This window comes from Geotrypetes seraphini, chromosome 6 (genome assembly GCF_902459505.1).
Source record: "Geotrypetes seraphini chromosome 6, aGeoSer1.1, whole genome shotgun sequence".
Taxonomy (NCBI): domain Eukaryota; kingdom Metazoa; phylum Chordata; class Amphibia; order Gymnophiona; family Dermophiidae; genus Geotrypetes; species Geotrypetes seraphini.
The window spans coordinates 126,004,078-126,022,259 of NC_047089.1; the positions used below are offsets into that span (position 1 = coordinate 126,004,078).

The following is an 18,182-nucleotide window of genomic DNA, read 5'->3' on the forward strand; positions in this document are numbered from 1 at the left end:
TTATGGTTCGATATTAATAGGGGTAGGAAAATGTACCTTGGAAATTTCTACTGTATCTGTATGAAAATGATGAATTCCATTATTATTTAAGACTAAGTGGGAGGAATATTTCCAAGTTAATGGGAAGAACATGAATTCACCGGCTTTCTTTTGAGAGACCAAAAAAAAAAAAAAAAGGTTATTGGGGGGGGGGGGGGGGGGGGAGTCTTAGTATTTACAAGTAGGAGATAGAGAGATAGGCAGGATAAAACTCCCCATAGTCTTCTAAGGGAGCCTGGCAGCACAAGAGCACTGGTCTGCCAGACAGAAAAATATTAAAATTTGGTTGTAAAAACAATAGCATTAAAAAAAAAAGCATTTACTCAGAGTTTGAACAGGTGCCAGTATATCCTGTTGACCCTGCATTTGTTATGCAGGCAAAAGTACCATATCCTGATGTTGCAATTTTTTAGTTGTGGCAGGGGAGGAGGAGCTAGACTTAGATTGATTTTTTTGGAAATAAAACTAAAATTAGATTAGATTTTAATACTTTAATGGCCTCTTTTAGCAAGGCTTTGCTGCGCTAATGGCCCTGAAGCCCATAGAGATTTAAAGGGCTTTGGGGGCCGTTGCTGTGCGGCTTTGTAAAAGAGGCAGTAAATTCAAAAGCTAACACAAGTACAGTGAAAACAAACAAAATTTAGTTTTTTTTATTTTGTTTTCTCTTCAAAATGAAATGAAATTGAGCAAAACTGGATATCTCACTGAAATTTTTGTCTAATTTCAAATGAAAGCTCGTGCCTATACTTGGTGTGACATGCTGAGATTAGAGCCCAATGCTGGTCTGGACCTGAACATCAGGTAGTGAGGATTTTCTGTGATACACTTAGAGATCCTTTTACTAAGGCTCGCTAGTCGATTTAGCGTGCGCTAAATTGGCTAGTGCACCTTAGTAAAAGAGGGGGGTTAATGAGGTACGAAGGCATACTAATTGGGCAATACTTATACAAGATGGAGATGGTCCTTATAAAACCATGACCTTACTGTTCTTGTAAGCAAAACCTCAATTAGGCTTCTCTGTCTTGGTGGAAATGAGAACTATATTATAAACCAGACTTAATTTATAACCAAAGATAATATAGTGATATTTAATAAATTTGGTCTTAGTTTCAAAGAAAAACAGACAACTCTATTGTGCTGTAAAAGCTTAGAAACAAGTATTTAATTTTGCCACATAGCCCAGTAGTTGACCTTGGTAAAGTTTCTGCAGAATATAATCTTATATGTACATAATATTTATAAACAGCTGTGTTTTGTTCGCAATTCTATAACAGTGTTTACAGATTATAGAAGGTAAATGCAAACCAATAAATACAACTGCAAAAAAATGTGTCACACAGGAATGTACCATCCAAGAGATGAAATTCATTTTTGTTGCATTAATTTAATAAAAGAATGGTCAAATGGACTGTCTAATGATAGAATAGAAATGTGTTTCACTCTAGTTCCACAAGGACATCACCTTCTCCAACTGTTTCACCAGCTGTACAGTGCACTGATTTTACCTAAAGAATAAAGAAATCAGTTTAAGACACTATAGCAATTAAACTTGTCTTTTAGATTCAGGACTAATTTTATAGGGAAATAAAGGTTAAGAAAAAATACACTGGAAAACCTTGAACTTTATTAACAATTTAACAAAAAGTCCAGTAGAGAAATCCATGTGTCAATCCTTATGGCTAAACTCCAAGATTCAAATTGTCGAGTCTAAGATCACCTGGAAGCACTGGATGCAGGCAGGCATAAGTATACAAGATGATGTTATATCAAATGGGAAAAATGCTTGATTTTTCACGACTACAACAATCTTTTGGTATTTCAGTCTCAAATTTACAAGTGGTTGCAGTTGAAGTAAGCCAATCAGAAGGGGTTCCCTGAATGGCGAAATCTAAAAAAATCAGTATAGCTTGCACATCCTATGCTTCCAGACAGATTTCCTAGGGCAGGGGTAGGGAACTCCGGTCCTTGAGAGCCATATTCCAGTCGGGTTTTTAGGATTTCCCCAATGAATATGCATGAGATCTATTTGCATGCACTGCTTTCAATGCATATTCATTGGGGAAATCTTGAAAAACCAACTGGAATATGGCTCTCGAGGACCGGAGTTCCCTACACCTGTCCTAGGGCATCAGGCCGCCCAGTGGTATAAATTAATATCTGGTTATATGAATAAAAGATCAAAAACCAGTCTTAGAGACATTTGGAGCATTGAGATAAAGCAGCAGATTTCCACGTCTCAATGGTCACAAATTTGGACTTGGAGGATGAGATGTACAGCGTCAGCATCTATGAGACAAACATGTTTTTTTTTGTTTTTGTTACATAGAAGTTTCTGGACCCTTGTTCGTTTGCAGGCAGGGTTTTATTTTTCTATTTATTTTGATTTTCTAGGACCAATGCCATCTTGGTGACTTACCAGAGAAGATGACCTAGAGCAGTGATTCATTTGCTAGTGATACTTTCTATTTTCTTTTTCTTTAATAAACAGGTTCATACAAGTGTTAATATACCCAGGGCTCTCAATGTTGCTTAAGTACAGTGATACCTTGGAATCCGAACGCCCCAGAACTCGAACAACTTGGAATCCGAACTAATTTTTAGAGCAAATTTTGCCCCGGAATCCGAATGCTGATTTGGAATCCGAACGTACGCCCCGGACAATGAGGAAATAAAGACTGGAAAATTTAACGTGCCAAGCACCCTTCTTCACATGCATTCAGGGACCATTCCCGTTCCCTCCCCTATGATCCCTGCCATCTCTTCTGCCCTCTCCAGCCCGGCATTATCTCCCCCAACTTCCACGATACAGTACCACTCACTCAAACTCCTTCTTCCGTCCTACTTTCATGCTCTAGTCTGAAGTCAGCCGCCACTGGCACCCTGCCCCCTCTGACACGACTTCTTTCCCAACTGCGTTCACTTCTACCGGAAACAGGAAATGCGTCAGGTGTGTGCATATGCAGGAGGAGGCGAGTTGTGGGGGCGGCCACTAGAAAGGGAAGAAGTTGCGTCAGGTGCGATAATACGCAGGAGGAGGCGAGTTTATGAGTGAAAGATGCTGGATGGTGGCTAGAGCTTTGGACTCATTCGTTATCAAGGTTCCGTTTACCTTTCTTTTACTGAACTATATTTGAGAGTGTTCTGAATTACAAAAAAATCCAGTGTATTTAGGATTAAAATTATTTGAAAATCTGAGTTTGTGGGACCAAGGAACAGATTAATTCCATTTCTCTTATTTTCAATGGGACAAATTGTCTTGGAATTTGAACGTTTTGGAACTCAAACGGGGTTCTGGAACAGATTAAGTTTGGATTCCAAGGTATCACTGTATATCTAATTTTTCTTATTGATCACTGAGTTAGCATTGTGGGAGTGTGTGGCACAGTGGTTGGAGCTACAGCCTTAGCACTCTGAGGTTGTGGGTTCAAATCCCTTGCTGCTCCTTGTAACCCTGGGCAAGTCACTTAATCCCCTCATTGCCCCAGATATAGTAGATAGTTTGAGCCCGCCGGGACAGATAGGAAATATGATAAAATACCTGAATATAAACCACTTAGGATGTAAGTGGTATATAAATAAATTAAAAAAATTAATAAAGCATACTCTTTATTATCATTCTTATAAATTATTTTCCCGTAAAAATGCAGTTTTGACAGAGGAATTTATTTAGGGTGGTTGCTCACTTGCCATGCCAAAGGACTCAAGTTTGAATCCTGCTTCAAGTCTTCCATTCTTTAGGTTATCCCCAGACCTAGGGATACTGTAGAGACAGTATTCATAACCAATACATTATAATAAAACTTAAGGAGGAAGTGATCAAGCTATGTTGGGGATTTAAGTTGCATTATTTGACTCTTTAACATGACTTAAAGGGCCCTAACACAGCTTGATGTGTCTTATTGTGGCAATATTTAAGTTGCTGTGTGTTGCATAGTAAGATACAAAACATGCAAATGCACATAAAAGGAGATTATGTACGTACCGTGGTAAGCTCTTTTCCAGTAGATAGGTGAGACATTCTAGACTAGTGTTTCTCAACAAGTGGTACACGTACCCTTGGGGGTACATGCCACCGCGGATACTGCCTGCCCGTCCGCCTCTGCCTAAGCTGCCGCTGGCGGGAATTCCTCCTTCCTGCCTGCCCCCCTCAGTCAAAGCCAACTCAACCCCAGCCCCCACTTCTCTCAGCCGGATCCGACCTCTCCCAAGTTCCCGATTCCGCCACCTACCAGCTCCCCGCCGCTGTATTTTAAAACTATGGGCGGTCAGCAGCGCAAAGAAGCCAGCTTCCTGCTGTTTGACTGCTTGCCCTGGAAGTGTTCTTTCTGCAGCATTCTGCCTATGCTGAATGCTGTAGAAAGAACATTCCAAGGCAGGCAGGCAGACGGCCCGAAAATTTTAAAATACAGCGGTGGGGAGCTGGTAGGTGGGGGAATTGGGAACTGGGGAGAGGTCAAATTCAGCTGAGAGGAGTGGGGGCTAGAGTTGGGAATAAGGGAAGGACAGATGCAGGGGGAGGGGGGGGGTGTTAGGAAGGGAGGGAAAGAGAGATGCTGCCGGTGGGTAAGGGAAAAGAGAATTGTTGGATATAGGTGTGGAGTGAGAGGGAAAGACATGGGGAAAGGAAGAAAAAGGGAAATTGGGCATAGAGAGAGGAGAGAGGTAGAGATGCATGGGGGAGAGAAGGATGAGAGGGAGAAGGAAGTGTAACCAGAGACTAATGAATTCACCAGACAACAAAGGTAGAAAAAATGATTTTATTTTCAATTTAGTGATCAAAATGTGTCCGTTTTGAGAATTTATATCTGCTGTCTATATTTTGCACTATATTTGTCTATTTTCCTATAGTTTTTACTGAGGTGATATTGCATATTTTAAAGTCATCTGCCTTGACCTCTTTGAAAAAACCCTGAATATAAATGAAATTAAGATTTTCTCTGCGTACCGTGTGTTTTGTGTTTTTTTAATTTTGTGGTTACCATTATGTATTAATAAGATGATATTGTGTGTATATGAAAAATAGATGGAAGAAATTGCATTATAATTAGTACTATTATTATCCCAGGACAAGCAGGCAGCATATTCTTAACGTATGGGTGACGTCACCGACGAAGCCCCGGTATGGACTTTTTAACTAGAAAGTTCTAGTTGGCCGCACCGCGCATGCGCGAGTGCCTTCCCGCCCGACGGAGGAGTGCATGGTCCCCAGTTTCTTCGTTTCCGCGGAGCGAAGAAGACGCATGTGTTTTCAACGGCCGTTGAAAAACTATTTTCTGCCTTCCCGCTCACGTATTTTTTCTTGTTCTTTAATTTTTTTCCTTTCGGATTCCTTTGCTTTCATTTCTAAAAACAAAAAACAAAAAAAAAACTCGTCCAGTTTTCTTATTTTTAGGCCTGGCCCCGGTGGGGCCTGTTGCCACCATACAGGCCTCCGGCTTCGATTTTGCGGAGGCCGTGTTTCCCTTCATGCCCCCTCAACCGGGCTTTAAGAAGTGCCAGCGGTGTGCACGCCGGATCTCTCTCACCGACCCGCACAATTGGTGCCTGCAGTGCTTGGGTCCGGAGCATCGGGCTGACACCTGCACCCGCTGTGCGACTCTTAAAAAGCGCACATTGAAAAATAGGCAGATCCAGTAAAATATTCTCTTCGGCACCGGATCTGCCATGGAACCTGCCGCGACGTTGACGGCATCCCAAAAGTCGGCACCGACTACTTCGACGACGCCAGATCCTTCTTCGGGGTCGCTGGCCCCAGGTAAGCCGGCTAAGAAGTCTTCCACTTCCCTTGAGCGCCCTCCTGCCATGGTTGCGACGCTGGTTCTTCCGGCACCGCACCGACCCCGCAAACGCTCCGCTCCGATATCGGTGAGTGCCTCGTCATCGGCCTCCTCATGGCCTCCTCATCGCCGGAGCGTAGAGCGGCACCTATGGTACCGAAAAAGAAAAAAGCGGTACCGGTGCCTCCCCTGGACGACCGCATCGCGGCCATACTCCAGACCCAATTACAGGAGCAGCTGCAGCAACAACTCCAACAACTGTTGCCGGCACTGCTGGCCTCACACCTTCCGGTGCAGGACCGGTCCGAGCCTCGCACGATTCCATCGGTGTCGACCCCCTCGGTACCGCTTAACACATCCATGCCGGTGCTCTCGGCTGAACCACACCGTTCCCAACCTGCGGTACAGGCCCATTCTGATGCCGACCCTTCCCGGTACCAGGAACAGCACCGGTCTTCCTCTCCCGGTACCGCCTCGGTACGCTCGGGCAAGTCTCTCTCTAAGACCCACCATGCCGAGCCTTCCTCACCGATGACCCGCCGTGCACACCCCGACATCAGGGACCCTGACTTATGGGAAGAATCCCCACAAACCCAAAAAGAAGACTCCGCCTGCTCGCCCCTACAGACAGCAGTCCTCTTACCAACGCAGGTTCTCGGCCAGACCTCTCAACCTGCCTCAGCAGCAGCCTCACCGTCCCCGTCATCAGCACCAACCTCAGGCTCGTTCCCAGTCTCATCAGCCTGCCAAGCCTCTCCCTCCGTCAAAACCATCTCAACCCTTTTGACTCCTTTCTCCAGGGCATAGCCAGTCTCCCACCATCATTGCCTCTTCCTCAGCCTATCGGAGGACGCCTCCAACTCTTCCTCAGCAGTTGGGAGGTCATCACATCAGACCAATGGGTCCTCAACATCATTCGCCACGGCTACTCTCTCAACTTCCAGACTCTTCCACCAGACAATCCTCCCATAGAGTCTGCTTCTCACTCCTCCCAATCCCTCCTCCTCCTGAGGGAGGTCCAATCCCTCCTTCTTCTCAATGCCATCGAAGAGGTACCCTCAGACCAAAGGGGTCAGGGATTCTACTCCCGCTACTTCCTGGTTCCCAAGAAGACAGGAGACCTCCGTCCCATCCTCGATCTCCGGGACCTCAACAAGTGTCTGGTCAAGGAAAAATTCAGAATGCTCTCCCTTGCCACGCTTTACCCTCTTCTCTCTCAACACGACTGGCTATGTTCCCTAGACCTCAAGGAGGCCTACACTCACATCCCAATCAATCCGACTTCACGTTGCTACCTACGGTTTCAGATACAGTACCATCACTATCAGTACAAAGTGCTACCCTTTGGCCTCGCATCATCACCCAGGGTGTTCACCAAGTGCCTTATTGTGGTGGCGGCCTTCCTCAGGTCTCACGACCTCCAGGTGTTCCCCTACTTGGACGATTGGTTGGTGAAAGCACCTACGTCTCCGCTTGTGCTACAAGCCACTCAACACACCATCTCTTTCCTCCATCTCCTGGGGTTCGAGATCAACTACCCCAAGTCGCACCTACTTCCCACACAGCGACTTCAGTTCATTGGTGCAGTTCTCGACACCACTCCGATGAGGGCGTTTCTCCCCTCCGACCGACAACGGACCCTGCTCCACCTCTGTTGTCAGGTGCTCCTTCATCATTCCATCCCAGCTCGGCAGATGATGGTCCTCCTGGGCCACATGGCCTCGACGGTCCATGTGCTTCCTCTGGCGTGACTCCACCTCAGGACACCTCAATGGACTCTAGCCAACCAATGGTCACAGACCATGGATCCTCTTTCTCATCCCATCTCTGTGACATTGTCTCTTCAGCAATCTCTTCAATGGTGGTTGAACTCCTCCAATCTTTCCAGGGGTCTACTCTTTCATCTACCCCTTCACTCCATGATCATAACCACAGATGCCTCCCCCTATGCATGGGGAGCTCACCTGGGAGATCTTCGCATCCAGGGACTCTGGACCCCTCAGGAGCGTCAACATCACATCAATTTCCTGGAACTCAGGGTCATGTTCTATGCTCTCAAGGCCTTCCAGCACCTTCTCTACCCTCAGGTTATTCTCCTGTGCACAGACAACCAAGTCGCCATGTACTACATAAACAAGCAAGGCGGCACCGGATCTCCCCTCCTCTGTCAGGAGGCTATCCGCATCTGGACCTGGGCCACGGCCCACAGTCTCTTCCTCAAGGCTGTCTATATCCAGGGCGAACAGAATTCCCTGGCCGACAATCTCAGCCGCATCCTTCAACCTCACGAGTGGACTCTGGATCCTCCCACACTCCGCTCCATCTTTGCTCAGTGGGGCACTCCTCAGGTGGACCTCTTTGCAGCTCCTCACAACCATCAGCTACCCCAGTTCTGCTCCAGACTCTTCTCTCCTCATCGTTTGGCCCCGGATGCATTCCTTCTCAACTGGACGGATCGGTTCCTCTATGCCTTTCCTCCACTGCCGCTGATGTTGTGGACGTTATTCAAACTCCGCAGGGACAAAGCCACCATGATTCTCATCGCCCCTCGGTGGCCTCGCCAACACTGGTTCTCCCTCCTGCTCCAGCTCAGCTCCAGGGAGCCCATTCCTCTTCCTGTGTTTCCTACGCTACTTACACAGCAGCATCAGTCTCTACTGCATCCCAATCTGTCCTCGCTCCACCTGACAGCTTGGTTTCTCTCGGGCTGACCTCTCCACACAATCTGTCTCAGCCTGTCCGTCGTATTTTGGATGCCTCCAGGAAACCGGCCACCCTCCAATGTTACCATCATAAGTGGACCAGGTTCTCCTCTTGGTGTCTCCTACATCACCATGATCCCACCTCTTTGGCGGTGGAAACTGTACTGGACTATTTGCTCTCTCTGTCCGACGCTGGCCTCAAGTCTACCTCAATCAGAGTCCACCTCAGTGCCATCACTGCGTTTCATGAGCCTATCCTCGGAAAACCTCTCACAGCTCACCCACTGGTTTCCCGGTTCATGAGAGGCCTCTTCAATGTCAAACCACCTCTGAAGCCTCCTCCAGTCGTCTGGGACCTGAATGTGGTTTTATCTGCCCTCATGAAACCTCCTTTTGAGCCTCTTGCCACAACTTCGCTCAAATTTCTTACCTGGAAGCTGCTTTTCCTCATTGCCATCACCTCTGTCAGGAGGGTTAGTGAGCTGCATGCACTGGTCGCCGACCCACCTTTCACTGTTTTTCACCATGACAAGGTGGTTCTGCGTACCCATCCTAAATTCCTTCCCAAGGTGGTCTCGGCATTTCACCTCAACCAGTCCATTGTGTTGCCTGTCTTTTTCCCTAAGCCCCATTCTCATCCTGGGGAACAGGCGTTGCACACGCTGGACTGTAAGCGTGCCCTTGCATACTACCTTGACCGTACCAGGGCCCACCGCTCGTTCCCTCAGCTCTTTTTTGTCCTTCGACCCTAACCGCCTAGGTCGTCTTGTCTCTAAACGGACGCTTTCCAACTGGCTTGCTGCCTGCACTGCATTCTGTTATCCTCGGGCCGGTCTCTCACTGGAAGGTGCTGTCACGGCCCACAGGGTCAGAGCTATGGCTGCTTCTGTGGCTTTCCTCCGTTCCACGCCCATCGAGGAAATCTGCAAGGCTGCCACTTGGTCCTCAGTTCACACGTTCACTACTCACTACTGTCTGGATGCCTTCTCCAGACGGGATGGACACTTCGGCCAATCTGTGTTACACAATTTATTTTCCTAATGGCCAACCATCCCCCCTCCCTCTCTGTTAGCTTGGAGGTCACCCATACGTTAAGAATATGCTGCCTGCTTGTCCTGGGATAAAGCACAGTTACTTACCGTAACAGGTGTTATCCAGGGACAGCAGGCAGATATTCTTACGTCCCACCCTCCTCCCCGGGTTGGCTTCTTAGCTGGCTTATCTTAACTGGGGACCACGCACTCCTCCTTCGGGCGGGAAGGCACTCGCGCATGCGCGGTGCGGCCAACTAGAACTTTCTAGTTAAAAAGTCCGTACCGGGGCTCCGTCGGTGACGTCACCCATACGTTAAGAATATCTGCCTGCTATCCCTGGATAACACCTGTTACGGTAAGTAACTGTGCTTTATGAGGGTGGGGGTACTCAGTTGATATTTGTTAGACTTAGGGGGTACTTGGGTTGAAGAAGTTGAGAAACACTGTTCTAAACCATAGGGTTATTTCCCTTTACCCGTATGGGCTGCAAAAGAGGTCCATTACAGCTTTTTCACTCCATCGCTAGTGTACTTCACGGGCTAGCTTAGCTCCTCCTATCAGTCCGTACCCAAGCTTAGAAAGGAAATATCATCTGTGAAGTAGAGGTACCTGTAACGACAGGCTTAACCATTGTTTTGCTCAAAACAATCAAACTGTACCATTACCAACATGGGCATCAAAGGAGCCCAGGAACAACTCCCATAACATGTCAAACATAATTACAAACTCTTCCTAGCCCCAAAGGGCTGACTGGTCTCCCTGAAACAGAATGGAGATAGGGAGACAGAACTCTGACACTGAACTCTGAAAGCAGGCACAGCAAGGACAGGGCGGGGGGTGTAGAATGTCCCTTACTATCTACTGGAAAAGAGTTTACCAAGGTAAGTACATAATCTCCTTTTCCAGTGCAATAGGTGAGACAATCTAGACCATAGGGACGTACAAAAGCAGTCCCCCCAAATAATCAGGGTGGGCTTGCTGTACCAGCCCGTAAGACCGAGGAACCGAAGGCAGAGTCCTCTCTGCCAGCAACATCTGCTCTATAGAACTTGGCAAACTTGTGAAGAGACGATTACGTTGCCGCCCTACAAATCTCCTCAGCAGAAACAGATCTAGCTTCGGCCCACGAAGAAGCCACACTTCTGGTAGAATGCGCCTTAACAGAAACAAGGGACTGTTTCCCCACAAGAATGTAGAGGATGAAATGGCTCTACGGATCCACCTGGAGATTGTGACTTTAGAAGTGGGAGCACCCCGCTGAAGAGAATGAAGCAGCACAAACAGATGGTCAGAAAGGCGAAACTTGTTAGTGACCTCCAGATAATGCAGAAGCATTCTGCACATGTCCAACCTCTTCAGTAGGCGATCCTGAAGATTGAAGCCTACCGGCTGAGAAATAGGCAAACACACTCCCTGACTTGACATGGAGAGCCGAAACCATCTTCGGCAAAAAGGAAGAAACTGTTCGTAGATAAACTCCAGTTTCTGAATATCGGAGAAAGGGGTCTCGACAAGACAACACCTGCAGTTAGGAAACTCTATGGGCAGAAGTGATGGCAATTAGAAAAATAGTCTTGAGAGTTAAATCCAGGAGAGAAGCATCCCATAGAGGCTCAAAAGGAGCTTTGGTAAGGCCCGACAGTACCACGTTAAGGTCCCAGGCCGGGAATGAATTCCTAATTGGCGGCAGGACCCAAAAAGCCCCCTTCAAAAAACGAGCAATATCCAAATGAAACCCGAATGTCCCGAGATCGAAAACAGGACAGACTGACCACCTGGACTCTCAGAGACGCTACCATGAGGTCGTTATCCAGACCAGCTTGGAGAAAAGCAAGGACCAGTGTTCCCTCTAAGCGGGCGGGTGTTGTGAGCAAACATTTTTCACTGTGAGCTAAAAATATCGGGCGCCAGCAAGTTATGAGCCAAATAAATATGTTGCTTTCTACCACAGAACTTCCTTACGTTTGTATGGAATCTATCCCCTTTCAACTTTAGAGAGTGCCCTCTCGTTCTCCCTGCCTTAGCTACTAAGTCTATTCCCTTCAGTACCTTGAATGTTTCTATCATGTCCCCTCTCAATCTCCTCTGCTCAAGGGAGAAGAGGCCCAGTTTCTCTAATCTTTCGCTGTACGGCAACTCCTCCAGCCCCTTAACCATTTTAGTTGCTCTTCTCTGGATCCTTTCGAGTAGTACCGTGTCCTTCTTAAAGTACCAGTGCTGGACGCAGTACTCCAGGTGAGGGCGTACCATGGCCCGGTACAGCAGCATGATAACCTTCTCTGTCTCTTCAGTCCAGCATCTGCCCCTTCCATTCACTGTCTGTCTTTCCCTGCCATCTCTCCTCCTGCCCCCCCCCCCGCCCCCCAATTTGGTCTAGCATCCATCATCTTCCTTCTGTTCCCCTCATGGTCTGGCATCTCTATCCTTCCCTCCCCCCTGTGGTTTTTAGCATATCTCTCTTCTCATTTCCTCCACTCAGATCTGATCATTCTCTGCTCTCTCTTCCCTTTTCTTCTCTGGTCTTCCTTCTCTATTTTCTGCCTCCATCTAAATTAAATTCTTTCTTACTATTTAGTCCCGTTTCCCTCTTTTCACTGTGTCTACACACAGCTTGTCACCCCTTTCCCTCACCCCTCCATTATCTTACTATTTTCTTCCCCCTTTATTTATCTCCTCCTTCCATCCAGTATGTGTTCTTTCCCCACTTCCATTCAGCATCTGCTCTCCCTTCTCAACTGACATCCATCTGCCTTCTGCTCTCTCTCCCTTCTTCTCACTTCCATCATCTGTCCCCTTCTCTCTCTCTCTCATCTCCTCCATTCCATCATCTGCCCCTTCTCTCTCTCTCTCTCTCTCCCCCCCCCCAACTTCCATCATCTGCCCCCCTTCCCCTCACCTTTGTGGGTCACTTTCTTTCCCCTGAGGGTGGCTCATGTCACAGGGGAAGCTTTGGCCGAGCAGAACCGCTTGATTGACAGTGGAACTTACTTGATTGATGTCGATGCTGGGGCCCGTTGCCGTTTGAAGGAAAAAAAAAGGTGGAAAAAAGGAACCTGTAAAGGCGAGAGGAAGGGAAACCTCCAGGACAGCTGCTTTTTGCCCTCCTTCAGCGGCCCAAGAGTTCAGACCAGCAGCGGCAGCTCTGTATGCTTTTAACTTCGGCACAGAGCTGCCCCTAATCAATAGTTTAGCGCGGTTTCATGAGGCAGCCTCGGGGCCTTTGATAGCCGGCCCGCTTCGATGATGCGATGTGGGCCGGCCTAGCAAAGGCCCCGAGGCTGCCTTATGAAACCGCGCTAAACTATTGATTAGGGGCAGCTCTGTGCCGAAGTTAAAAGCATACACAGCTGCCGCTGCTGGTCTGGAGGTGCGGAGACAAGGCAGGAGGCAAACGCGGTGGAAGGCAGGAGTCCCGGCGAAGGCAGGAGTCCCGGCACAGCGACTGCAACAGGAAGTTGCAAGTCAGCTGACGCCGGCCTTTCGTTGCGGCGGGGACCGAATCCTTCGCGGACCGGCAAGATTTTGTTTGCGGACCGGCGGTTGAAGAACTGTGCTCTACACTGTGTGCGCTGTGACGAGAAACTTGTGCGCTGCGAGGTAATATTTTGTGCGCCAGCGCACCCCAGCGCAGCTTAGCGGGAACACTGGAAGGACCCATGACACCGGAGCCGAATATGGATCCACCTGTTCCTGGTCACACCAGTGTTGGAAGGTCTTCCATGCCTAAGCTTAGGCTAACACCATGGATGACTTCTTAGACCTGAGAAGCATATCTATCACAAGCTCTGAATAGCCTGTATGTTCTAAGGCTGGGCTCTCAAGAGCCAAGCTGTATGAGCAAAGCAACTCGGATCTTCCATGGCAATCGGGCCCTGAGTGAGCAGGTCTGGGTCTGCACTCAGGCACAGACTGCGCCCTACCCACAACCGCATCACATCTGCATAACATGGTCTTCGAGGCCAGTCCGGAGCCACCGGAAATACATGGCCCAGATGATTTGCAATTTTCTGAAGAACCCAGTTGAACATCGGCCAGGGCGGAAAGATGTATAGAAGGACATCTGGAGGCCACGGCTGTATGGGAGCATCGAGCCCCTCACTTCCAGCATCATGGTGCTTTCATGTTCCATGCTATGGCCATGAGAGCAAAGCAGGGCTGCCCTCAGCGTCTTCTGATCACCCAAAACATCTGAAGCGACAGGGCCCACTCTCCGGGATCTAGAATCTGAGGGCTGAGGAAGTCTGCATGCATGTTGTCCACTCCAGCCACATGCACTGCCTTCAGTACCAGAAGAAGGCGTGCCGCACAATGGAAAAGAAGGTGGGCCTCCTGAGCCAAGGGAAAGCACTTGGTTCCTTCGTGTCGATTGACATAGGCCACTGCTGTCGCATTATTGGAGAAGACCCGGACTACCTGTTCCTCCAGAAACTTCTGCAATTCTTTCAGAGATAGATGAATGGCCTGGAGCTCCAGCCGGTTGATGGACATAGTAACATAATAACATAGTAGATGACGGCAAATAAAGACCTGAATGGTCCATCCAGTCTGCCCAACCTGATTCAATTTAAATCTTTTTTAATTTTTTCTTCTTAGCTATTTCTGGGCAAGAATCCAAAGCTCTACTCGGTACTGTGCTTGGGTTCAAACTGCCGAAATCTCTGTTAAAACCTACTCCAGCTCATCTAAACCCTCCCAGCCATTGAAGCCTTCTCCAGCCCATCATCCCCCAAACAGCCATATATAGACACAGACCGTGCAAGTCTGCCCAGTACTGGCCTTAGTTCAATATTTAATATTATTTTCTGATTCTAGATCCTCTGTGTTCATACTTCTTTGAACTCAGTCACCGTTTTCCTCTCCACCTCTCTTGGGAGCGCATTCCAGGCATCCACTACCCTCTCCGTAAAGTAGAATTTCCTAACATTGCTCTTGAATCTACCACCCCTCAACCTCAAATTATGTCCTCTGGTTTTACCATCTTCCTTTCTCTGGAAAAGATTTTGTTCTACATTAATACCCTTCAAGTATTTGAATGTCTGAATCATATCTTCCCTGTCCCTCCTTTCCTCTAGGGTATACATATTCAGGGCTTCCAGTCTCTCCTCATACGTCTTCTGGCGCAAGCCTCCTATTATTTTCATTGCCCTTCTCTGGACCGCTTCAAATCTTCTTACATCCTTCGCTAGATACAGTCTCCAAAACTGAACACAATACTCCAAGTGGGGCCTTACCAATGACCTGTACAGGGGCATCAACACCTTCTTCCTTCTACTGGCTACGCCTCTCTTTATACAGCCCAGCATCCTTCTGGCAGCAGCCACCGCCTTGACACACTGTTTTTTAGATCTTCAGACACTATCACCCCAAGGTCCCTCTCCCCGTCCGTGCATATCAGCTTCTCACCTCCCAGCATATAAGGTTCCTTCCTATTATTAATCCCCAAGTGCATTATTCTGCATTTCTTTGCATTGAATTTTAGTTGCCAGGCATTAGACCATTCCTCTAACTTTTGCAGATCCTTTTTCATATTTTCCACTCCCTCTTCGGTGTCTACTCTGTTACAAATCTTGGTATCATCTGCAAAAAGGCACACTTTTGCTTCTATCCTTCAGCAAGATCACTCACAAACATATTTAACAAGATCGGCCCCAGCACCGAACCTTGAGGGACTCCACTACTCACCTTTCCTTCCTCCGAGCGACTTCCATTAACCACCACCCTCTGGTGTCCGTCCGACAGCAAGTTTCTAAGCCAGTTCACCACTTTGGGGCCTAACTTCAGCCCTTCAAGTTTGTTCAAGAGCCTACTATGAGGAACCGTATCAAAGGCTTTGCTGAAATTTAGTAAATTACATCCAGCTCTCTGGTCACCCAATCAACAAATTCAATCAGGTTCATTTGGCACGATTTACCTTTTGTAAAGCCATGTTGCCTCGGATCCTGTAACCCATTAGATTCAAGGAAGTACACTATCCTTTCTTTCAGCAACACTTCCATTATTTTTCCAACAACCGAAGTGAGGCTCACCGGCCTGTAGTTTCCTGCTTCATCCCTGTAACTACTTTTGTGAATAGGGACCACATACGCTCTCCTCCAATCCCCAGGAACCACTCCTGTCTCCAGAGATTTGTGGAACAAGTCTTTAATAGGACTCGCCAGAACCTCTCAGAGCTCTCTTAGTATCCTGGGATGGATCCCGTCTGGTCTCATCGCTTTGTCCACCTTCAGTTTTTCAAGTTGCTCATAAACACTCTCCTCCGTGAACGGTGCAGAATCTTCTCCATTTTCTCGTGTAACTTTGCCAGACAATCTCGGTCCTTGTCCAGGATTTTCTTCTGTAAACACAGAACAGAAGCATTTGTTTAGCACATTTGCTTTTTCCTCATCACTCTCCACATATCGGTTCCCGGCATCTTTTAGTTTAGCAATTCCATTTTTCATCTTCCTCCTTTCACTAATATATCAGAAAAAAATTTTGTCTCCCTTTTTTACATTTTTAGCCATTTGTTCTTCCTCCTGTGCTTTCCCCAGACATATCTCCTCTGTGATGGAGTCCAACAGCCCTGAAGGGGACGACGATCACAGTGAGCCCCCCCAGCTCTGAAGGCTGGCATCCTTGGTTACCACAATCCAGGAGGCAATGTGTAACAGAACAGCCTTGCAGAGCAACTGAGGGCGAATCCACCAGGTCATACTTGCTCTGGCCTCCAGAGTTCAAAGAGTTTCATCTCCAAGGCATCTCGGTGGAGCACCCAGCAAAAGAGCAATGCCTGCTAAAGAGGATGCATGTGTGCCCTCGCTCAAGGGAACACATCCAGCTTTGCCACTATGGAGCTCAAAACTTGCAGGTAGTCCCACACTGAAGGCGCAGACTCTTTCAATAGCTCCAAAATCTGCACACAGTATCTATCTCTGAGCCTCAGGTAGGTAAACACAGCTCGCAGCCGTATAAACAGAACTTCCAGGTATTCCAGGGGCTGCGTGGGCATTAGATGACTCTTCTTGAAGTTGACAATCCAGCCCAGGTCTTCCAGCATCCTGAGCACATTTTCCACCATGGCATGCCCCTCTTCCAACAAGGACGCTCTAATCAACCATGACCACCATCACCAAATGGCAAAGCTAAAAACTGATAATGCCAATTCAGCACATGAAACCTCAGGAACTCACGGTGAGCTAGAAAAATGGTAATGTGTAATATGCCACGCGGGAATAATAATTGTACTTATTTTGTGTTACATATATTATATATATCTTGATTGTTATTTTATGACTATATTGTTTCATCAGGTTGTCTATATATATTTTCAGATTTCTTTTCTTAAATATAATACAAATATATATATTTTTTTTCTCTCTCTTTCTTCTCTTAATTCAAAATTTAAACACAATGCCGTTCTATGATATTTTAAAATTTCCCATAATATAATATGTATTTTATATAATTTCTATTTTCTAATCATTCCGACATCTGACATATTCACTAACTCAATGCGGTCAGCAAATTATATGATTCAGTTTTTTCTACCCCTTATGCTTCACATACTAGTGAATTGACACGCCCACGATCAATATGATTGGTCAATTCCGTTCTGTTGTTCTATCTTTTTATCATTCACACTATTTACACCTCTTTACATTACATACATATATTTTTCAGATTCACAATGTTTTTCCATTTCCAATTTATGTTTTTTCAGTTTCAAGTAGGCTATATTTTCTTACGATCGATCCAGCGTTTTTTATTTCTTTTTTCGACAATTTTACGACCGCGCTTTACGGCCTTACTTTGCTTATAGCTCACTGCAACTTTATAGTAATTTTTACTTCGGCGGCTTTTTCAGCGTGTCACCTATCGGTAAGTTCTTAAAATGTGATCTACATTCTCTCTTCTCTCCTCCATATATGGTTTGCCTTTTCTCAGACGTTTGGTTGCTTACCTTTATTCACTCTGCTTAATGTTCATTGTTATTAGACCTTTTATTATGCGGCACTTGTCTTCATAGTATATAATCTGTGGTATCCGCACTTAATTTCTCTTTCCGAGTTAGCCCAAATAAGTATTCTTGTAAGCATTTTTTCTGGCCGCAACCAAAGTAATATGATGCAATACCCTTCGGGATGCTTCTGCAAAATCTAGGAAGTGTAATGAGCAAATATATACTGTTTAAAGGGCTGATTAGTCTCCAATTGTGGTAAATTTACATTTGTTGGTTTTAAAATCATTGTAGTTCAGTTTTAAATTCACTGCCGTTCAGAAAATTATGACATGTTAGGACGGCTGTAATATCTTTTATCCTCTGTGTTGTTTTTCTATATTTAATAAGAATGTTATTTGTAATTTTAAAAATTATTTAATGGTTGTACTGTTTTTTAATTGCTCATTTTTAATGATCACTGTTGCTGCATTTAGGTTTACTGCTGTGTATCTAGGAGATTTATGACATTTTATTCCACACTATATTATTCATTCCTTTTATTTTAGCTATGATATATCTCTATGATTACTTTTATGTTTACATGCCTTTCTCTATGTCTCTTGATAGCTATTTGTCCAAGGCTTTTCTTTTGATATTTTTCCCTTTTATCAAAATGGTATGTATTATATATTTATATTATTTTATATACCTT

The 18,182-nt window shown here is 46.3% G+C and overlaps 1 protein-coding gene across 1 annotated transcript in view; it reads right to left on the reverse strand.

Annotated features, from left to right (window-relative positions):
• Positions 1 to 1,177: 1,177 nt before the first annotated feature.
• The window catches only part of PCCA (propionyl-CoA carboxylase subunit alpha), a 937,632-nt gene continuing 920,627 nt past the window's right edge, over positions 1,178 to 18,182 (reverse strand). The window contains exon 24 of the mRNA XM_033947881.1: positions 1,178 to 1,544. Coding sequence (XP_033803772.1) covers positions 1,476 to 1,544 — 69 coding nt within the window. The 3' untranslated portion in view covers positions 1,178 to 1,475. The remainder of the gene's footprint in view (positions 1,545 to 18,182) is intronic.